Raw genomic sequence first — 17,739 nt, forward strand, 5'->3', positions numbered from 1 at the left:
AGGGTTCCATGGGACCCAGCGAGGCACCCGCTGGGCTGTGGGGCTGCAAGCCCCTTGCCCTCCTCACCCCACCGTGGCTGTGGATGCCCCCCCGTGCCCAGGTCCCTGCTGGTGCTGAGCCCACGGCCCCATATCGGTGCCCCCAGCCCACCTAAGAGCCTGGCTTGGGCCCTCCGCCCCCACAGCCCCCTAACGAGGACACAGGAGGGGCGTTTGAGCCTGGCCCTGGTGAGTAGAGAATCACGGAATCCTTGGTCAGTTGGAAAAGATCTCCAGGATCATAGAAGGGATGGGCAGGGTTCCGCCCTGATGCTGCCTGTGATGGAGACAGGCAGCACCGTGCTCAAGCAGGCAGTGCCTGCCATGCCAACCCTGCCCAGCACCATCCCCACCCTGCCCAGCACCATCCCCTTGGGACAACAGCGACACCACCACCACCCCACCCCCCCCCCCCCCGCCCCATGTCTTAGAGACCCCAACCCTCCCCTAGGCTGGGAGAGGAGCCGCCCCCCTGATCCACCCCGCTGAGGGCAGCTCCTGCCCAAAGCCACCTGAATCCCCAAGACCCCCAGCATTCGCAAAGACCACAGCACCAGCAGCAGCTCCAATGACGAGTTTATTAGTGGACTCACCTCCACCTGCAAACCGAAGCGTTCAACGGGCTAATGCTAATCCTCGCGCTCCCCATGTAGGATCCGCTCCCAGCGCCAACGGCACCGGGGTTGGATCCTACACGGGGAGCGTGAGTCCGTGCTCAGCGGCCAAGCGGGACCCCTTGGAGCCTCTGGTTCTCCGCCCTGCCTCCAACCCACCTTGGCCTCTGCAGGGAGCACGGCCCCACACATAAATACGGACAGACAAGATAACAAAAATAGCATTAAGAGTATTCACAAATGAATTAAAAACTACTCGGATATGTACAGCAGAGCGCGGGCGGTATGTACACAGACAAGCCCGCGTGGACAGCTGGGTCTGCCGGTGGTGGTCTCCGAAGGACGAGGGATTATTTTTGAAGCTAATTTCAGCTCAAAGCCCGGAGGTTCCCCTGCCCCGATGGCAGCAGGAGCAGCACGGGGTAGGGGGGGTGGGGGAAGCCAGGCACCTCTGCCACTGCATGCACCCGTCACAGCCACACCACCACAGCCACACCACGGGGACAGGGATCTGCCTGCGCTATGGGGACCGGCAGCAACCGGGGCAGTACAGGAGAGGCCAGTGGCTCCCGCTGACCCCTAAGAGGCTTCCCATGGCCGGGGTGGCTCTCAGCTGGTGCCAGCCCTCGTTCCCACCTCCCCTGGGCTTGCTCCCCCACTGGCCCCATGGATCGGTTGTGGTGGGGCTGCTCCCAGGGTTCTGGCCTTCCCCTGCTGCCACCCCCATGAAGAGCAGGAGCTTCGCTCCCCCCTGCCTCTTCCACACCCCCCCGGCTCTGTATTCCTGCACCTGCTGGGTGCCACAGCCCCAGCTCTCTGCAGAGGCCTTTGTGCTGGGATGGGGGCCAGGGAAAGCGCTCTCCCCCTCCTCACCTGCCTCCCTCCTTTGCCAGCCCGGAGGAGCAGGCATCGGGAGAGCTGTGCACTACACCACAGCAATCTACATTCAGAGGGAGGAGGAGGAAGAGGAGGAGGATCCCTTCCAAGGGGGCACAGCCCTGGGCCTGGCACACCATCCTCACCCAAGACCCGCCCCAGCTCCCAGCAGCAGATGTCTGGGGAGAAAGGGGCTGGGGGGCTGATGCAAGGGCAGAGCTTGTTGCCCCAGCCTCTGCCTCTTCCTCCCAGCTCCCTCCCCACCACAGGGACGAGCTCTGCCTGGGGGAAGCAGGGATGGGATAGGGATGCGGCAGGGAAGCTCCATCCCATTTGGCAGCCTACCTCTTCCCGGGGCCTGAGCATGCCGGAGACAGGGGCACGGAGCCTGGACCCTTGCTCTGGCTGGGGAACCTTATATTAGTGACACATCTACACACACGCACGCACTCACACATGCAAAAATAAGTCTGTTTATTCTCTTCAAAGTGATCTAAAGGACCCTGCAGGGCTGGGACACCTTCTAGCCAGTACTCCCCCCGGCTGCCTGGATCTCCCCAGTGCTAGGAGCTGTTGGCTGAAGTGCTGCATTGGTCTCAGCGCCTTTAAAACACAACGGAACGGTAAATAAGACGGGCTACAATAAAAGGAGCTGGCGGCACAAGGGAGAAAGCTCCGTGGAGCAGGGCGCTTGCCCAGGAGGTGGAGGGGCTGCCCCCCTGCGCCGGTGACGGTGCTCGGGAGCGGAGTGTAGTGGATGTGACAGTGAAGGCGCAGCCGTCCTGGCGATTGGGGGACTCGGCGGTGGGTCACTTGCGGCTCAGCAGGGATCCCAGCAGAAGCACTCCTGCCACCGTCGCCCCGGTCAGGAGCCATTTGTTGAAGGTCTCCTGGCCCTTCCTCACCTCGGCAGCAGCATTGTTCCCGTAGAGGTCCACAAACCGCTCCTGTGGGAAGAGAGGAGCAGTGAGCAGAGGGGTGGAGTGAAGCGCAGCGATCATCCCTGCTGCTTTCTGGGGTTCCTTCCTCCTCCCCGGGAAGGGGCAGGAAGGCTGCTGAGGTCCTGCTGGCAGGAAAGCGGTGGTGGGGACCAGGCGGATGACAGATGCCTTGTGCTTCCTTGCTCTGAATCACACACAGAGGGCAACGGGGAAAGCACAGGACCAGTCATGAGAGAAGTGGATGCCAGAAAGGATTTGCAAGGAGAACACCACGCGGGCAGGGCAGGAGATGCATCACGTGCTCTAGCCTCTCTAAAATTAGCATTGAAGTGTGATAGAAATCATTGCAGCAGGAAAACGCTGGGCTGTATTCCAGGGCCGAGGCCTGGGGGAGCAGCAGCAGGGTGGGTGCCCATGGCTGCGGCAGGAGGCCACACCATGCATGGCCCCACCACTTTTGTGTCCAAAGTGGAGCCTCCCACCTCCCTCTCCGCATTGTCGCATCCCGGCAAGACAAGCACTCCCATGTCCTGGCCATCGCGGGTTACTATGCGGCACGATCTGTGTTTCATGAATCCCTGTGGCAAAGGCAGACGCTCTGGGTCGCAAAACTCCTGCCTTCCCCTGGCTTCGAGAGAGCAGGCGAAGCACAGGGCCCGGCCAGGAATGCAGTCACTCCGGCCTGGCTCGTCCAAGCCGGCCGCCTCCAGTCCTTCATCTCCAGCAACAGCAAGAGTGGGGCAGATTTCAACAGAGCCACTGCGCAGCAGTTGGCCACTGCCCCTCTCCCTCTGAGGGAGGTGTGTGACAAGGCTGGGGACAGATGGCCATGGCCATGGGGCAGACAGGAGGGCAGGCAGAGACCACCAGAGCTGAACTGCTCCTGAAAACAGGCTCAGAGAGCATGCCTACCCCGGTCCACGCAGCAACCCCACGGCATGCCACCACCCTTCCTGCTCCCCTGGGTGCCCGGGGACCTCAGACCACCGCGAGGATAGTTGCTCAGGTCCTTGGGCCACCCACCCCACAGGGAAGGAGGGGGCCACGGGCAGTGTACATGAAGCAGGCAACTTCACACCGCAGGAGCTCCCAGGTTTATCAGGGCCGAGCAGAGGCACCGAGGCTAGAGGGAGCTGGAGCTGCAAGCTCCAGGATTGCCAGCAGCTCGGAGTGCTGGGCAGCTCGGCGTCAGCAGGGACTCAATGCTGTCACATCTTAAGCCCATCTTCCCGGCAAGGTCCCCTGTTCCCTGATAAGTGAACGCAGTTCCAGTAACCCGGCTGTCCTGGGAAAGCAGAGATAAGCCCAGCTGACGCTGTGCTTGTATCACGCCTTACCATGGCCTCCCTGGAGGCAGGGGCAGCATCCCTGCCTGCCTAGGTCTGGCAGCTCTGCCTGAAAGCTGCCTCCCACACCTGCCCACAGCCTCCAACAAGCTGCAACCGCTGCCACAGGACCTGTGGGTGTTTGGTGCCCAATCATGGCTGGGATCAAGAGGCTCTTTAGGCAGGTGCCTCTCCATCACTCATAGAAATGTCGTGCTGGCCCCCTGGCGCCCCCAAAACAGCTGCAGCGTGGTCACAGCTTGCAAGGTATGTCCTGACCTTGCCACATACACATGATCAAGCTCACATGCAGTTTTTCACCGCAAGGCGTGCAACAGATATTCACACACACAGCCACAGGCCTCCCCTCCACGGGGGATCAGGTACCACCCAGGTGAGCCTTTGTCCCACCAAAACTCTTATCTGCCTTCCACCAAACACCATCTTCAGCGTTTTGCAAATCCTCTGGCTGCCTTTCACACCCCTTGACTGTGAGGAGATAACAGCAGACCTGGGGGAAGCATGCTGGGACAACAGGGACTTTGCTAACTCACCCTGGGGCACGTCACTGCTGCCACCTCACTCAGAGTCCTCTTCAGGGATGTTACAACTGTCCCCGTGACTCCTGCCACCTACGCAGAGCAGCAGAAGGCAGCTCGCTTCCCACCAGGCCTGCCAGCTGGCGCAGGCTCTGTGGAGGTGTTGTATTGCATCCCAGCCCCGCAGGAACGGGCAGGATGGTGGCTCACACGCAGGTACCATCCAGGCAGAAAGGTGAGGGCTGCTGCCTGCTGCCAGCCCCTCTGCCCAGCCGCTCACCCAGGGTGATGGTCATGGGAACGGCCAGTGATGTGCTGCAGGAGAGGGATGGGAGGAGAATCCAGGCCCAAGGAGGGGATATTTTTAATTACGGCACAGGAAATCCCTCTGCTGATAGGTGGTGACAAGCAGTGGAGTGGTGACAGAGCACAGCAAGTGGCAGTAAACCAAGAGCAGGCTGGCGGGGATGGAGGGCTCTGGGCAACTGGGTCAGAAGGCACAGGCACATCCAAAACCACCAGCTGTGGAGTGCCTCCACCACCCCTACAACATCTCTCTGTACCAGGGCCCTCGCCCCTGGGGAAGGTCCTTCCCTCGGACACATGTCCCCACCACACACTCACAGCACCCAACGCTGCAGGAGCTCTCAGTGGGAGGAAGGATGCTGTGCCCTCGTGAGGTATTGCCCAGAAAAAGCCACTTTGCTTGGGGATTCAGTAAAGCCTGCTCCACCGAGAGCCCCATGCATCTCTGCAGGCTCCTCCTGACCCGCGGGAGAGGATGTCTCCACTGTCCCAAGGAAGGCTGCAGAGGCAGAAGGGGTTGTGCAGTCACTCAGCCTCTCCATAGGGCCAGCAGTGGGGCAGACCAGGAGAGGGCCCCCACATCCAGGGCAGGAGCTGGGGAGGGCTGGCAGCTGAGCCTCCCCGCTGCCTTCTCGAGCTTGGGGAAAGGCAGTTCCAAGAAGCATGTTTTGAAGCCCTTACTTCTAAGAAAAGGAAGTGTTTGCTGAACAAGAGATAAATAGCATTCGGTGAATGAAGAGCTATCGGGTGCTACAGACGGAGAGGAGCACGACAAGAGTCCTGTGCGGACAGGGAGGGGACACGAGCCCCTCTGTTCCCCTGTCCTTCCCCCGGGAACAGAGCAGCAGCTGCTGGAGACGCAGCTGGGGGCCGCAGGGGACTCGGGAGGAAAGCGCTTTGCACTTCCTTGGGGAAACCATCGCCAGAAGCTGCGATAGCTCAGCCCCTGCACAACTGCGATTCCAGATGTGTCCCCTGGGAATAGCAATCCCAGACCAGGGGGAGTGGGAAAACAGGCAGGAGCATCCTCCCTCCCCATCTTGGGGGTGGGATGAAGGTTAGGGAAAGGCAGCTTGCTCAGTTCCCACACAGCCCTGGGCCTCGGCCGCTCTGCACCTGAAGCCCAGCACTCCCAGTACCAATTCTGACCTCTCCGGCCTGGTGTTTGGGATCTGAGGCTTGCCCAGACACGTCCAGATATTTCTGGCCTCCCCCAGTCACCTTTATCTGAGAGGAAATATTTGGAATTCCTGAGTTGTTCACAAGGACTATGGTAGCAACAGCACGTCAATGTCTCAACAGCCCTCTCTGCATGCCCGTGGGCCTCTTCCACCCCAGAGAGGACAGGCTGTTCCACCACTGAACACCCGTCACATCCCCTTCCCCACCCCGGGTGACAGACACGTCCAAGAGGAGGATGCTCTTGGGGGCAGGCCATGAGGAAGCAGTGAGACATTATGCCTACGCAAAAGGCAATCCCGTGGCTTTGCCTCTCCTCCCCCAGTGCTGGGGAAGGACATGACTTTTTTTGGCTGGAGCCTAAACCAGCACTTGCTGGGGGAGGGCGGGGGGGCTTCCCTGCAGTTGAAGGTGCTGCTTGCAGGAGACGGAGGATCAGGAGGAGATCCAGACTCCACCAGTGTTCACCACCCCACAGAGCTGGGGCAGGGAGGTTCTGCAGTGCCAAAGGCTCCTGAGACACCTGCAGTGCTCCAAACTGCAACCCACCGCCAGGGACGGCTGCGGGGGCAGGGGGGGAGGAATGCAGCAGCCATTTAAACACTGCACAGTGACAATATGTGACACCGTGGTAGAGAGAAAAAGAGAAGTATGTCCGTCCCAAAGTGCTCTGTCTCGGACAGCAGAATAATCAAGCACAGTCTGGCTGAGACAGCATTCACATCCTGGCCTGGAAACGGGAAGGGGAAGACCCGAAGTTTCAGCCTCTTCCCACCCCCAGAGGTTCAGTGGGTTTCATTCATAGCCCTGCTGGAGCAGCTTCCCCGGACGAGCGGGAGGGGGATCAGTTGCTAGATCCCATTCAGATCGAGCGGGGCAGGCCGGGTTCCTCTTTCAAAATAAGACCCAACACTTGGGGAAAGAGGATTCAGTGACACTGGCCCATGAGGGCAGGTGAAGGAAGTAGATGCGGGCAGTGAATCCCCACCTGGTCTCTTGTTAGCCAGGGGCAGAGCAGGGAAGGGAGGGTTCTGGCTGCTGGGGAGGGCTGAGTCTGGGTGCTCAAAGCCTCCCTTGCACAGGGAGGTAAAGGGTATGGAAGTCATTGAGACACCAGCACAGAGCTCTGAAAATCAGCAGAGAAGAGCCAGGCTCTTCTGGGACTATTTACAGTGAACCAGTGGTACTTGTTGGAGTCTACGTGATGAAGTCAGACCTCCAGCAAGAACTATAGAGCTTCCCCACGGCCCAGATACCCAGCCAGCCTGTCTTCGTGACAGACACCCACAGCAACCAGCTCAGCATACACAAAAGCCTTTCCCACCCAAGGATCTTAATGTGTTTTATTAAAACTTAGTTGATTCTCCAAACCCTCCTGTGGGCTAAGTCAGCATTGTTCCCAGACAGATCCACAGAAGTGCGGAGAGGTTATGTGCTTTCCCTAGAGTTGCATAGAAGTCAGCAGCCTGAACCACAGCATCTGACTCCCAGTCCAGGCATTCTTGTCATGAGGCAATGTTTCACTTGAAAACAAGGCTGTTTCTGTTATACCTTTGCTGTAAGTACAGCTGTGTTACTGCTAAGAGGTCTAACGCCAATCGCTGGCCAGGAGTGGAGTCATCTGGATGACCTGACATTTGTTAATGAGATGCTGGGAACAGTTTTGTGCTGAGCAGCGAGACAAGCATGGAAACAAGAAAGGCAGCAGCTCAGCACAGACCACAACAAAGCCCTGCATCGACAGCAACCTGCTCCCAGAGCCCCTTTGGGCTGCCAGCTCACTGCATGGGACTGGCATATGCGAACCTGGAACTGAAGCACAGTGGGAAAAAGGCAGCTGAGATCCCTCAGAAAAGAAGAAAATGTAGGTATCCCCAAAGGCTGCACTAGGATCCTGTAAACACAGCTTGGTGGGTCTTTACGCACTACGGAAGTGGAAGAGACATCCTGGAGGTTTTCCCTCCAACCTGCTCCCCCAGACATCGCATCCATGTGTGGCCCCCACCACCCCCAGCCCTGTCAGAATCCCAGGCCCGAAAGCAGGGCAGCACGGACACCGAGCATGCCTGCACCAGTCACACACCACTGCCTGCAACATTGGGACTGGAGGCCAACGTGAGCACCCAACTCGGGAGCATGCCAAGGAAACCTGCCACCCAAGGCAGAGCTTGGAGCTTCTCCGGATCCCGTTTCACTTCACTGGTCCCTGTCAGCCACCCTAGGCAGGCTCGGAATGGGGTGGGAAGGGCTCAGGGGACACGGGGAGGCGAAGGGGCTCTGGGGACAGCACACTCGCAGGTGCAAATACTCCAGACCCCGCTCTAACTGTTATGCAAATGGTGACCTCCAGGGAAGCAGCTGCTGATCTCCATGACAATGGCCGGGAATGCCACCCACTCCACTGCCTCTACGGCATCTCCCGCCCTGGGAACAGGCACTTGGGTGCTGTCGGCACTGTGGTGCTGCCCTTGCCCAAGCTCCAGGGCTCTGCATTCAGAGGAATCTGTGACTCTGAGGGATGCAGCCATAAGCTCAAAAGGGTTAATTAAATAAGCACATCCCTGCCTCTCTCTCCTCCGGGCTGGCCTAGGCACAGACCAAGCCAAGAAGCAGTGGGGTGCAGCCTGCAGTCCCCACAGGGAGGCTGTCCTTGGGGCCGAAGCCTGAAGCCCAACACACCTGCAGGGCTTCAGCCCAGTTGAGGGCCAGAGCCAGACCTTTTCTAACCAGAAACAAACCCTCACTAGCACATTCCAGCCCTAATCCTCACCGCGGCAGCCTCCTGTCAAACTGGTTTCATCACCATCTCCAGGGAACCTGCAATAACCCCACACCATTCAGTACGATTTCAGCATTTTCCAAATACATGAAAGGGGCTATGGTGACAGCTGTAACCCCCATCCCTGCCCCGGGAGACTGCTGTGCACAGCACGAGATGGAGAGCAGGGAATTGCGCTCTTCGCTCCAGAAATGTGCTGAAACATTCATCTGTATTAAAGCTGGAGACTGTGCGAATGACTAATCCACTTGCATCCATCTTTCATCAGCGTTTCTCCCAGAACGAACCGGGCTGAGGGCTCCCAAAGGTGCTGAAGGCCCGGCCAGCACCGGGCGTGCTCAGCAGTGGGACGGCTGGCAGGCGACAAGGCTCTGGTACAAAGGCACAGCGAAGAACACATTGGCTGAGCCGGATCCACTCAAGAGATTAGCACCTGCTGGGAATGGGATTGTTTTCCAAAGGGCATTAAGTGGAATAGTCCGAGGAAAGACGGTCTCTCTGATGCTTCTCCCCACCGGACAGATGGTGTCTGAGCCCCAGCAGGCAGAGCAGCCTGCCTGCCTTTGTGCGAGGGGCACGCTCGGGGGGGCAGGGGAAGGCTCCTGCTTTAATTTCATGGTTATCTGCTGCCCGTGGTGCTGGGAGCCCGAGTGCCACAGCCAGCTCGCTGCACCAGACAAGCACCTCGACAGGGTCACCTGCACCCAGGGAACGAAGCTCAGTTTTCACCTTGTCGTTGCTCTTCCCAGACGTCACAGCTCCTGTGCAATCATGCCCTTGTGTAACTGTGGGGAAACCTGCGCCGAGGGGACGTGCCTTGCTCACGTGTGCCCAGCTGCGGAGCCACGTTCCCTCCTATCCAAGGGCTGAGTCGTGCAATGCCGACAGCTCTCCCCAGCCCTCAGCTGCACCACAGCCCCTACCCCAAACCCACCCTGCAGGGAACAGCAGCATTACCAGAGCATGAGGGAGTGAGGCTGGGTGCACGGATGGTTCCTGGGGAGACGGGTCCCAGGGAAGAGCCGCCTGGTTCTCCCACCTCAAGCCACTCATCCTCCAGCATCCCGGAGGAGCACTGGCCAAGCCTCACCACTTCCCACTTCAGCCCCAGAACTCCACAAGGCTGCTGTAATTCTTACAAGCCACTTGAATGAAAAAGGGGAAAGGGTGGAGGTACAGGAAGAGGAGGAAGATGTGCTCATTCTGTTTTCACTTCCTGTTAGTCCACATGAAATATCAAATGATTCAGGCCGCAAAGTCCTTTTTAGCAAAATCCTTGCTGACTTGAGGGCAGGAAGCAGAGTAGGCAGCTGATGTAGCAAATGTGGGAGAGAATGGTGCAGCACGAGAAGGAGACTTTGTGCTCTGCCCTGGGCTCCTCCATACGTGTTGTTGCATGAAATAATCACTGGCTGGTGCACTGGAAGCTTTTAAATGAGGTCAGTTGCTCTAATAAAAGATATTAGCTCCAGCAAGTTTAATACACTGGTGAGCCATACCATAACAGGATGGAAGCACTTGCAACACTGCTGTGAAGGCTGATTTACAGGTAGCAACACCTCATTTTCTCCATACATAAGTCATATGTCACCCAGACACTACCCAGGGCCACACACACGCCCAACTCCCACATTCCAGCCCAAACCCTGAGCCAGCTCACTACAATTTACACACACAGAGTAATGTCTCGTACTGCCACCAGCCGTGCTCCCTATACAATGCTTGTAGCGTCCCCAGCTTCAATGAAGGCAGAAAACAGACAGATGTGCAAACGGGACTAGCATAATTTGGAGAACTAATGAAGCTGAGAGCTGTCCTGCTCCACCTGAGCGTGGTGCTAGCTGTATTCAAACCAAGCCAGGTCCGTGCCAGCCTCAGCCTCTTCTCTGAGCTTCCCAAAGAGCCCTTCACCCTCCAGCAGAGAAGAAAACCCTTCTATACTCCTTTGGGAAGCAGCCAGCTCCAGCAGCTTGCTCCCCTCAGGCGTACAGGCCTACCCCCAAAAGACAGGTCCCTGCACAGCTCTGCCCGTTGGCCCCTCACACACCTCCCGGCATGAGCAGCTCCTGCTCCTGCTCCAAGCCCTGCCTGCTGCTAAGCTGTCACGTTTTGGAGTATTTGATTTCAGTCTTAAGAGCACCTGGCTGGCAGCAGTACTGGCAGGGAGAACCTGCCTGCTCTTTGTTCTTGGCCAGGTGGAGCACGGAGCAGAGGACACCTGCCTCGGTTTCCCCCCATGCTCAGGGCTGTGAGCTGGGAGCTCCAGGTCCATCCTAGATCAGGAGCAGGGGCAGAAAGGCTGAGCCCAGCCTTGCTCCCACTGGAGGCTTCTCATCTCCAGGGCCCATCTCCCTGGGCAGGATACTGGTGCCAGAAGCTAGCTACTAATTGGATCTACTTAAATCAGAAGCTATGTCTGCAGACACAGCTGAAACACAAGCTTGAGCAGGAAGGAGGATAATGCAATAAATTCAAGCAGCTCTCCCCAAGGGAATTGCACAGACCCCTGAAACTTCCCTCCTCACAGATACAGCCCATTACCCTTCCTTGGGCACGCTGTGTAAATGCAGGGGCAAGCAGTGGTTGAGAGAGTTACCAGCCCAAAACCTCCTGAAACACCACGCTCACCCTGCTCCCAGTAGCAAAGGGAAGGCAGACCGGTTACAGCACAATGTTCAAACGGTCCCCATGGCCACGGGAGCCTCTCTGGTTAATGCTCCGAATCCCGCTCCTCCTTCCCTCGCTACCCTGGAGGCAGGCAGCAGTGCTGAGTGCACTGGGTTTCCCATTAAAGAGATCCTGAGAGACAGCACTGGGCTGGTACACGTGAGCACGTGTCCGAGAGAAGACACGGGCGGCTGGAGAGATGCTAGCTGCACGAAGGAGCTGCAGCGGGCGTTCCCGCCTGCAGGCAGTCCTTCCCAGCACTGCTCAACCCTCAGATTCTTTTGCTAACTAAATTAAACATGAGGATAAAATAAGCAAAATACCTAAAAATAAAAAATAAACCGAGCATTTCTATAGCACAACTAGGTCACAGCTCCCCAGCATGCAAGTCGTGGCAGCCACGGCTCAGCCCCTCGAGCCTCCTGGGTTCAAAACTGACATCTCTCTTAAAAGGCTGCCTCCCGAAACCCACACCTGCTCCCCGGTAAGCCCAGCTGGAGCCATCTGCTAACGGCTCTGCCTCTCAGCAGTCCTCTGCACCCTCGCTCTGCTGGGCTGTTCTGCTTCCGTGGCAAAGAGTAACCCTTCTCCCCACCTGAACGTGGCCAGGGCCAACCCACACCCTGAAGCTGTGCCGGTGCACCCACGGGCACACTGCTTTTGGGTGCCTCCAGAAAGCACATCCCCTAACTTAATCCCTTGGCATTCCAAGGACAATCAGGAGCAGGACTTCAGAGAGATCTGGCACCAAACACCCCTCTGCACATCCTTCCAGGTGAACAGCAGGGAGGAGGAACAGTTTCCCTGTTCAAGGCCAGGGCAGCAAACCAAGGAGAGCCCTGGCACAGAGGCACACCGCTTCCCTTTCATGCCTCCATTATCTACGTTAATCTTTAGTTGCTCAGAACAACAACATTTTAAGGGTAACATCCCTCTTGGGAGGGAGGAGGAGAACATCGCTGCTTTCCTGCCACCCAAAGGCAGAGCCACCCTGCAGAGCTTACCTTCACACTGAATCAGACAGCGGGTAGGTCAACATCCCAACTGCTATGGGGGTCACCAAAGGGGAGAGAGCAGCTGCCCCCATTAATCCCTCGCCTCCTGGTTCAGCAAGTCTGCAACACTCCCACAACTGATATCCAACCCTTCCCCCAGCTCCTTCTGGGAATACTCTGGCTTTACAGCTAGTGAGGAAAGAGCTGCTAGAGAAATACGCCTTGTAACGTCAAGATGGGACTGTGCTTACAGCCATCAGCAGCTTGGTAAAAATCAAAGGAGAGAAGCCTAAGCAAAGGCCTCAAAGCATCGCCCCGCCGTTCAGCCTGTATGCGGTGTAGGCCACAGGTGTATTGCTGCTCCTGGGGGTACACCACATACACAGATTGTACAGGAGCTCCACAGAAATCAGGTGCAGCACCCCAGAGGCGTACAGAAAACGGCATCTTCCACAGGGGAAAAGAGAGCATGGTGCTCCCTCCCATCTCTTCTGCTGCAGTGGGACACCCCATTACTGCTGAAATGGGGAGGGACCCCGGGCAGTGTGCAGGGGGACCTAGCTTGGGTTTCAGAGGAACAGCAGGATGATCAGGAAGACTGACATTACCTAGAAGAGTTGTGAACACAGAGCAGCAAGAAAACACTTTTTAAATTATTTCACAGGTCTTTTTTCTAAATAGCACTCGATTCTTCGGATTAAAGAACCTCAGAGTGCTTTACAAATCTGAGTTCCCAGTGGCTCCCCTGGGAGGGCAGGAAACGCTATCCCTTTTGCTGAAAGACCACGGGGTTAAGTGGGCTGCTCTCAGCCACAGCCAGCCATGGGCAGGACCTCTGCCTTCCAGGCGCCTGCTCTAATCACAGATCTAAGGAACGTAACCAAACTGCACCGTGTACCGAGAGGCAGCGAGGAAAACAGGCAGGGCCCCAAAGAAGGAGAACCGAGTAAAAGGGGCGAAGAGCAAAGCTCTAAAAACTCGCCTCTGCATCGTTCTGGGTCTAGCGGCAGGAATGCTGCTGCGGGCCGGGCAGGAAGCTGCAGTGGAAGTCATTCCAATGGCATTTCCTGGAGAGCACTGCAGAAAAGCCTCCCAGGTTGCAGGCAGGGCGAGAAGCTGTCAGGGATCTGCACCATGAGCCCGATCTCCAGCTGCCAGCAGGGATACAGCTACCTGGGACGGCCGTGCCAGGCAGGACAGCCTGAGCCAAGGCCCTGCCGGCAGTGACCGGCAGTTCCCATAGTTGGAGAGGAACGTCCAGGACTGTGAAGGGACACAAGGGGACTCAGCTAGCAGGAGAGTATTTTTTCCATCCCAAGCAGGTGATGACAATGGGGGCAAGTGATCCAGATTGTAAAATAATTACAGAGGACAGAGTGGAAAGCTGTAGCCCAGCTAAGCTTTGCAGACCACTCGTTGGGATTCATCTCTAAGACAGCAAATCGCAGCCTTGGCTATCCACAGCCACCCCCTACAGCCAGCTCTGCTGCGTGTTGGCCAGCAAGCGAAACTGATGGCTGTGATCTCAGACGGGATTAGCAGCACCAGGGCATCCCTGAAACCCCACATGTTAATGCTCAGAATGGCAGAGCTTGGGCAAACAGTGCTCACCCCAGAGGGAGCTGCGTTCCCCAAACAGCACAACACGCATCTGCGCCTCTTCTATGCGCGCCATGCGCACCTCGCATGGTGCTCCTCTCCACGTCTCAGGGTACAACAGCAGCAGAACTCTAACTTGCTCTTACCTCACGCTGCCCAAAAAGCTTGGACCCAGAAGGTCTGAGGATCCTGGGGCACCCGGGATCAGCTAGATAATGTGGTAGTCACAGTGAAGGCTTGTGTGGGACAGCTGGGCAACGGCACAAGGCTAGAAAGCATTTCAGAAGAGCTGAGAAGTGAAGTCTAGCTCTCAACCTGAAACCATTGAGAAGGTTGGAGCAAGAGCACACTACAAAATCCCAGCTGCACTCTGTCATATGACACAGGCTGTCTCATTTCCTATCATTTAGGAAAAAAATCACAAAGATAGAAAATGAGTTTGTTATATTGACATCTTCTAAGGGTTTTCCCCAAACAGAACCACAAGCTTCCAGTCCACTGCAGAGTGACACAACATGTACGTGTCGGCACACCAAGCCCTGCGCAGCCAGGGCTGCCTGAGAGCCCCAGGATGCACAGAGCCAACACGGGAAGCAGTCCATCCTCCTTCAGCCCAGCCCAGCGTGTCAGGATTCAGATGTCACAGACTGGTGACCAAGATGCTGTTTGCATCAGTCCTGGCCTGACAGAGCCCTTTCATGCTGGTCCCCACCATATGCCCTGCAAATGGGAAACCTCTTGCCTCTATGTCCACAGATCTGCTTCCAAGCCCACACAGAACACCCTCTTTATATCCCACTCCGAACATAGATTTAGCCTCAAAGGAAAAGCTGACATCCACTGAAGGGTCACAGCCAGGCAGGAACTACTGTTCACTTTCCTTTCTCAGATTAAGCACGGTCAATACATCTCTGCCTGGCAGGCTCTCTCCCACTCACCCCACACTTCCCCCTCCAGCATTCCCACTCACCAAATTTCTCACCCTATGACTCCCAGTCCCCACTGGGATCACTGTTTGAATTTCACAGCTAGTGGAATCTGGTCCCAGACAAAGCAACTGCCCCAGAAAAGCCGTCTCTTTGGTTTTGATGGCTCACTGAGGCAGCAGCTCTCTTCTGGCTGGTTATTAAATGCACCCCTCGGGTTGTTCTTGTTTGCTTGTTTTCCGAGTGCCAGATTGCAGAGAGGAGGGCAAACCAAGGCTGAGCCAGTAAACGTGGCAAAACACACCCACATTAATGTTGCGTAGCAAGATTTACGATTTCTCCCTCACCTCAAAAAATGGTTTTCTCAAGAAAACTGCTACAGCCCAGCACACAGCAGCCTTAGCAGGCCTCTCCAAAGGCAACCTGCACCCCATGGCCATCCTATGCTTGCCTTTGTTCCACTGGTGGGAAATGAAACAGAGCTTCCTACGCAACCATGCTGCACGACACTTGTGATGGAGCCACGCTCCTTCCCTCTTTCAGAGGGGCTTTCCAGGAAGAGAAGTGCTGCAGTGCTCCAAACACACACCACCTGCCAAGCAGGCCTGCCAGAACTTGCATCCCTCTCACCGGGACCCGCCTGCTGCACCTCTCAGGAGAGCTTTGTTTGCATGGGACAGGCTCTAACAGCTCAGATGCACCAAACAGGCTCCCCATGCAAACAGGGTGGCAGGAGAGGGACTGCTCCACAACAGCAAGTGCAGGGTGGCATTCTTCTTGCAGGGAGAGCTGGCAGCAGGCCAGCAGCTTTCTCCCCGCAGCTGGAGTCGCGCGAGAGCGAAGCAAAGCATCCGCACACCCCATGCACAAGGCACTTAGGAGCTCTTATGGCCCCTGTGCTGCTGCTGCGCTGCACCGGCTGCCCCCCCCCCCGAGAAGGGACACGGTGAACCCTGAGTACGGAGGAAAGTTACAGCTGAGATGTCAAACAACCACTGGTTGGGGTTTGCAACAGGCGCCAGCAGCCACATTGCCCAACCCCCCCCCCCCCCTTTTTTTTTGGTGACTGGTGGGGTGAATCCCCCCACTATGGCCTTTACCACCCTTGCCTGGGTCCCCTTCAGCTACTGGCGCAGTCTGAGCAGTGAAATTAGAAGCTGGGTTCAAGGTTAGAAGAGGAGGGGCAAGGCTGCTCCCCTGGGTGGGAAACATGGCTAACGGTGATCTTCAAAGCAAGAGCTGGTGGGTGGGCCAGATAGAGACAAGTCCTGACCCTTCCACAATCTGTTGAACAAATATTTGCTCCAAACAATTAATTTACAGGCAGACACAAAAAAATTGAAGAGTCTGAATCGTGATGGGTGGGGGTGGGGAATAGGGAGGCGGTATTTCATTCCCCACAAGCAGGGACCAGTGATTTTCCACCAGTGATTTAATCTAAATCCCCCAGAGAGTTCATTTACAAAAAATCAGATTGCATTATCGCCTAGGTCTCCAGGATACAGCCCAATCCGTCACTAACAGCAACAGCCACACTAGCTTGGAAACCTCAATTTGATCACTCAATTCCAAGACTAAGCTGTGGCTTTAAAAGCCAAAGCCAGAGGGAGGGGGAAGGAACTCAGCATTTGGCCAGGGTTATCTGCAGGATGAGAGGGCTAATGGGCCAGATACATCCTGATGAAATGGCCAGCAGATCCTGGGCTATTAATCGAAACCAAGCTCCTCTGCCTGAGCAGCCCCACCCAGGCAGTGCCCCAGGGCAGCCGCATTCCTGGAATTCCTGCACCCTGGGTGAACCCGTTCCCTTCTCCTGGGTGCAGTGGCTCCCCCTCTTCTCTGGGGTCCCCAGCACTGCAGGGCTAGCACGAGGAGCTGGGGAGCTCTGCAGGGCTCCTGTGCCTCTCCTGTCAGGAGGGTGCAGAGCACAGCGCTGGGCTGAAAGATTCTCACCCCCTCCTCGCAACGCAGGGGTTTGCTGATGGACTAGGATATGAAGAGGGCCAAAAGGCCTTAGCTCACCAGCAAGACAGTTCCCCACCGTTTAGTTGCTAACGTCTGACAGCATGAACTCTTTCCAGTGGGCACCAGTAAAGGTTACACCAGCAGGGAATCACTAAGATGCAGAAGCAAAAAGAAAACTCAGACATCTGTAGGTCATATACCTCCCACTGGCAGTCCCAGGCAGCACCGCAGAGCTGGACCCGGCATTTCAGGAATGCTTCCTGAAGAAATGCTTATTCATGTTAATACCTCACCACTGAAAGCTTACAGGGTTTGCTGCTGGGGCAGCTGGGAGCACTGCTCCCTGCCAAGCAAGAGGCAGCTGCAGGTTTAGCAGCTCCCCAGCACACTGAGGTTGCCCCCACCTCAACCTTGGCTCCCACTGCACCAGCTCAGGCAGCCCCAGCAGCTCCCCCCGCCCCACCCCCCCCCCCGCCAAGATCTGCTGTGGGATTCACTTCACCATGAGCACAGCAGAAAGCAAAGTCCTGTCTCCAGAATGAAGAAGTAGCTGTTACCCTGGCAGACCACAGGCCAGCCCAACAGAGCACTGCACGCTTGGAGAGGAGGAAGCTCCACTCCCTGCTGTTAAATGACACCAGGAACATGCCTGAGAGCAAGGGCTCCCGGTTGAAGAACAAGCTTGGATGACATTACATTTCCAAAGGCTGTCGGAAAACACATCTTTTATGTAACATCCAGGGAGAAGAAATGGGGTGGAGAAGAACACATCTGAGCATAAACTGGTTGTGTCATTGTGGAGGACTGACCCTCTTGGGACAGAGCGTTTAAGAGCACAGAAGGGAAGGCCATGCGCTCCTTTATCTCCCTGCAAAGTCTAGGACATATGCTAGCATAAACATTGCAGGAAGCTGTGCTCTGATTTGACTGGCAACACTGTCAGCCTGGAGCTAGGAAGGATACGGGTAGCCATCCCCACCACAGAGAGG

At 56.6% G+C, this 17,739-nt stretch overlaps 1 protein-coding gene across 10 annotated transcripts in view; it reads right to left on the reverse strand.

Moving 5' to 3' along the window:
- Window positions 1-603: 603 nt before the first annotated feature.
- Window positions 604-17,739, reverse strand: part of BCL2L1 (BCL2 like 1) — a 198,280-nt gene continuing 181,144 nt past the window's right edge. For 8 of the 10 annotated variants that reach the window (XM_056354120.1, XM_056354122.1, XM_056354125.1 and 5 more), the window contains exon 3: window positions 604-2,476. In XM_056354120.1, the coding sequence (XP_056210095.1) occupies window positions 2,339-2,476 (138 nt within the window). In that variant the 3' untranslated portion in view covers window positions 604-2,338. Of the gene's footprint in view, window positions 2,477-4,349; window positions 17,729-17,739 lie in introns of those variants that run through there. The other 2 variants (XR_008824293.1, XR_008824292.1) reach the window with 2 other exon arrangements.

Source organism: Falco biarmicus, chromosome 10 (assembly GCF_023638135.1).
Source record: "Falco biarmicus isolate bFalBia1 chromosome 10, bFalBia1.pri, whole genome shotgun sequence".
Taxonomy (NCBI): domain Eukaryota; kingdom Metazoa; phylum Chordata; class Aves; order Falconiformes; family Falconidae; genus Falco; species Falco biarmicus.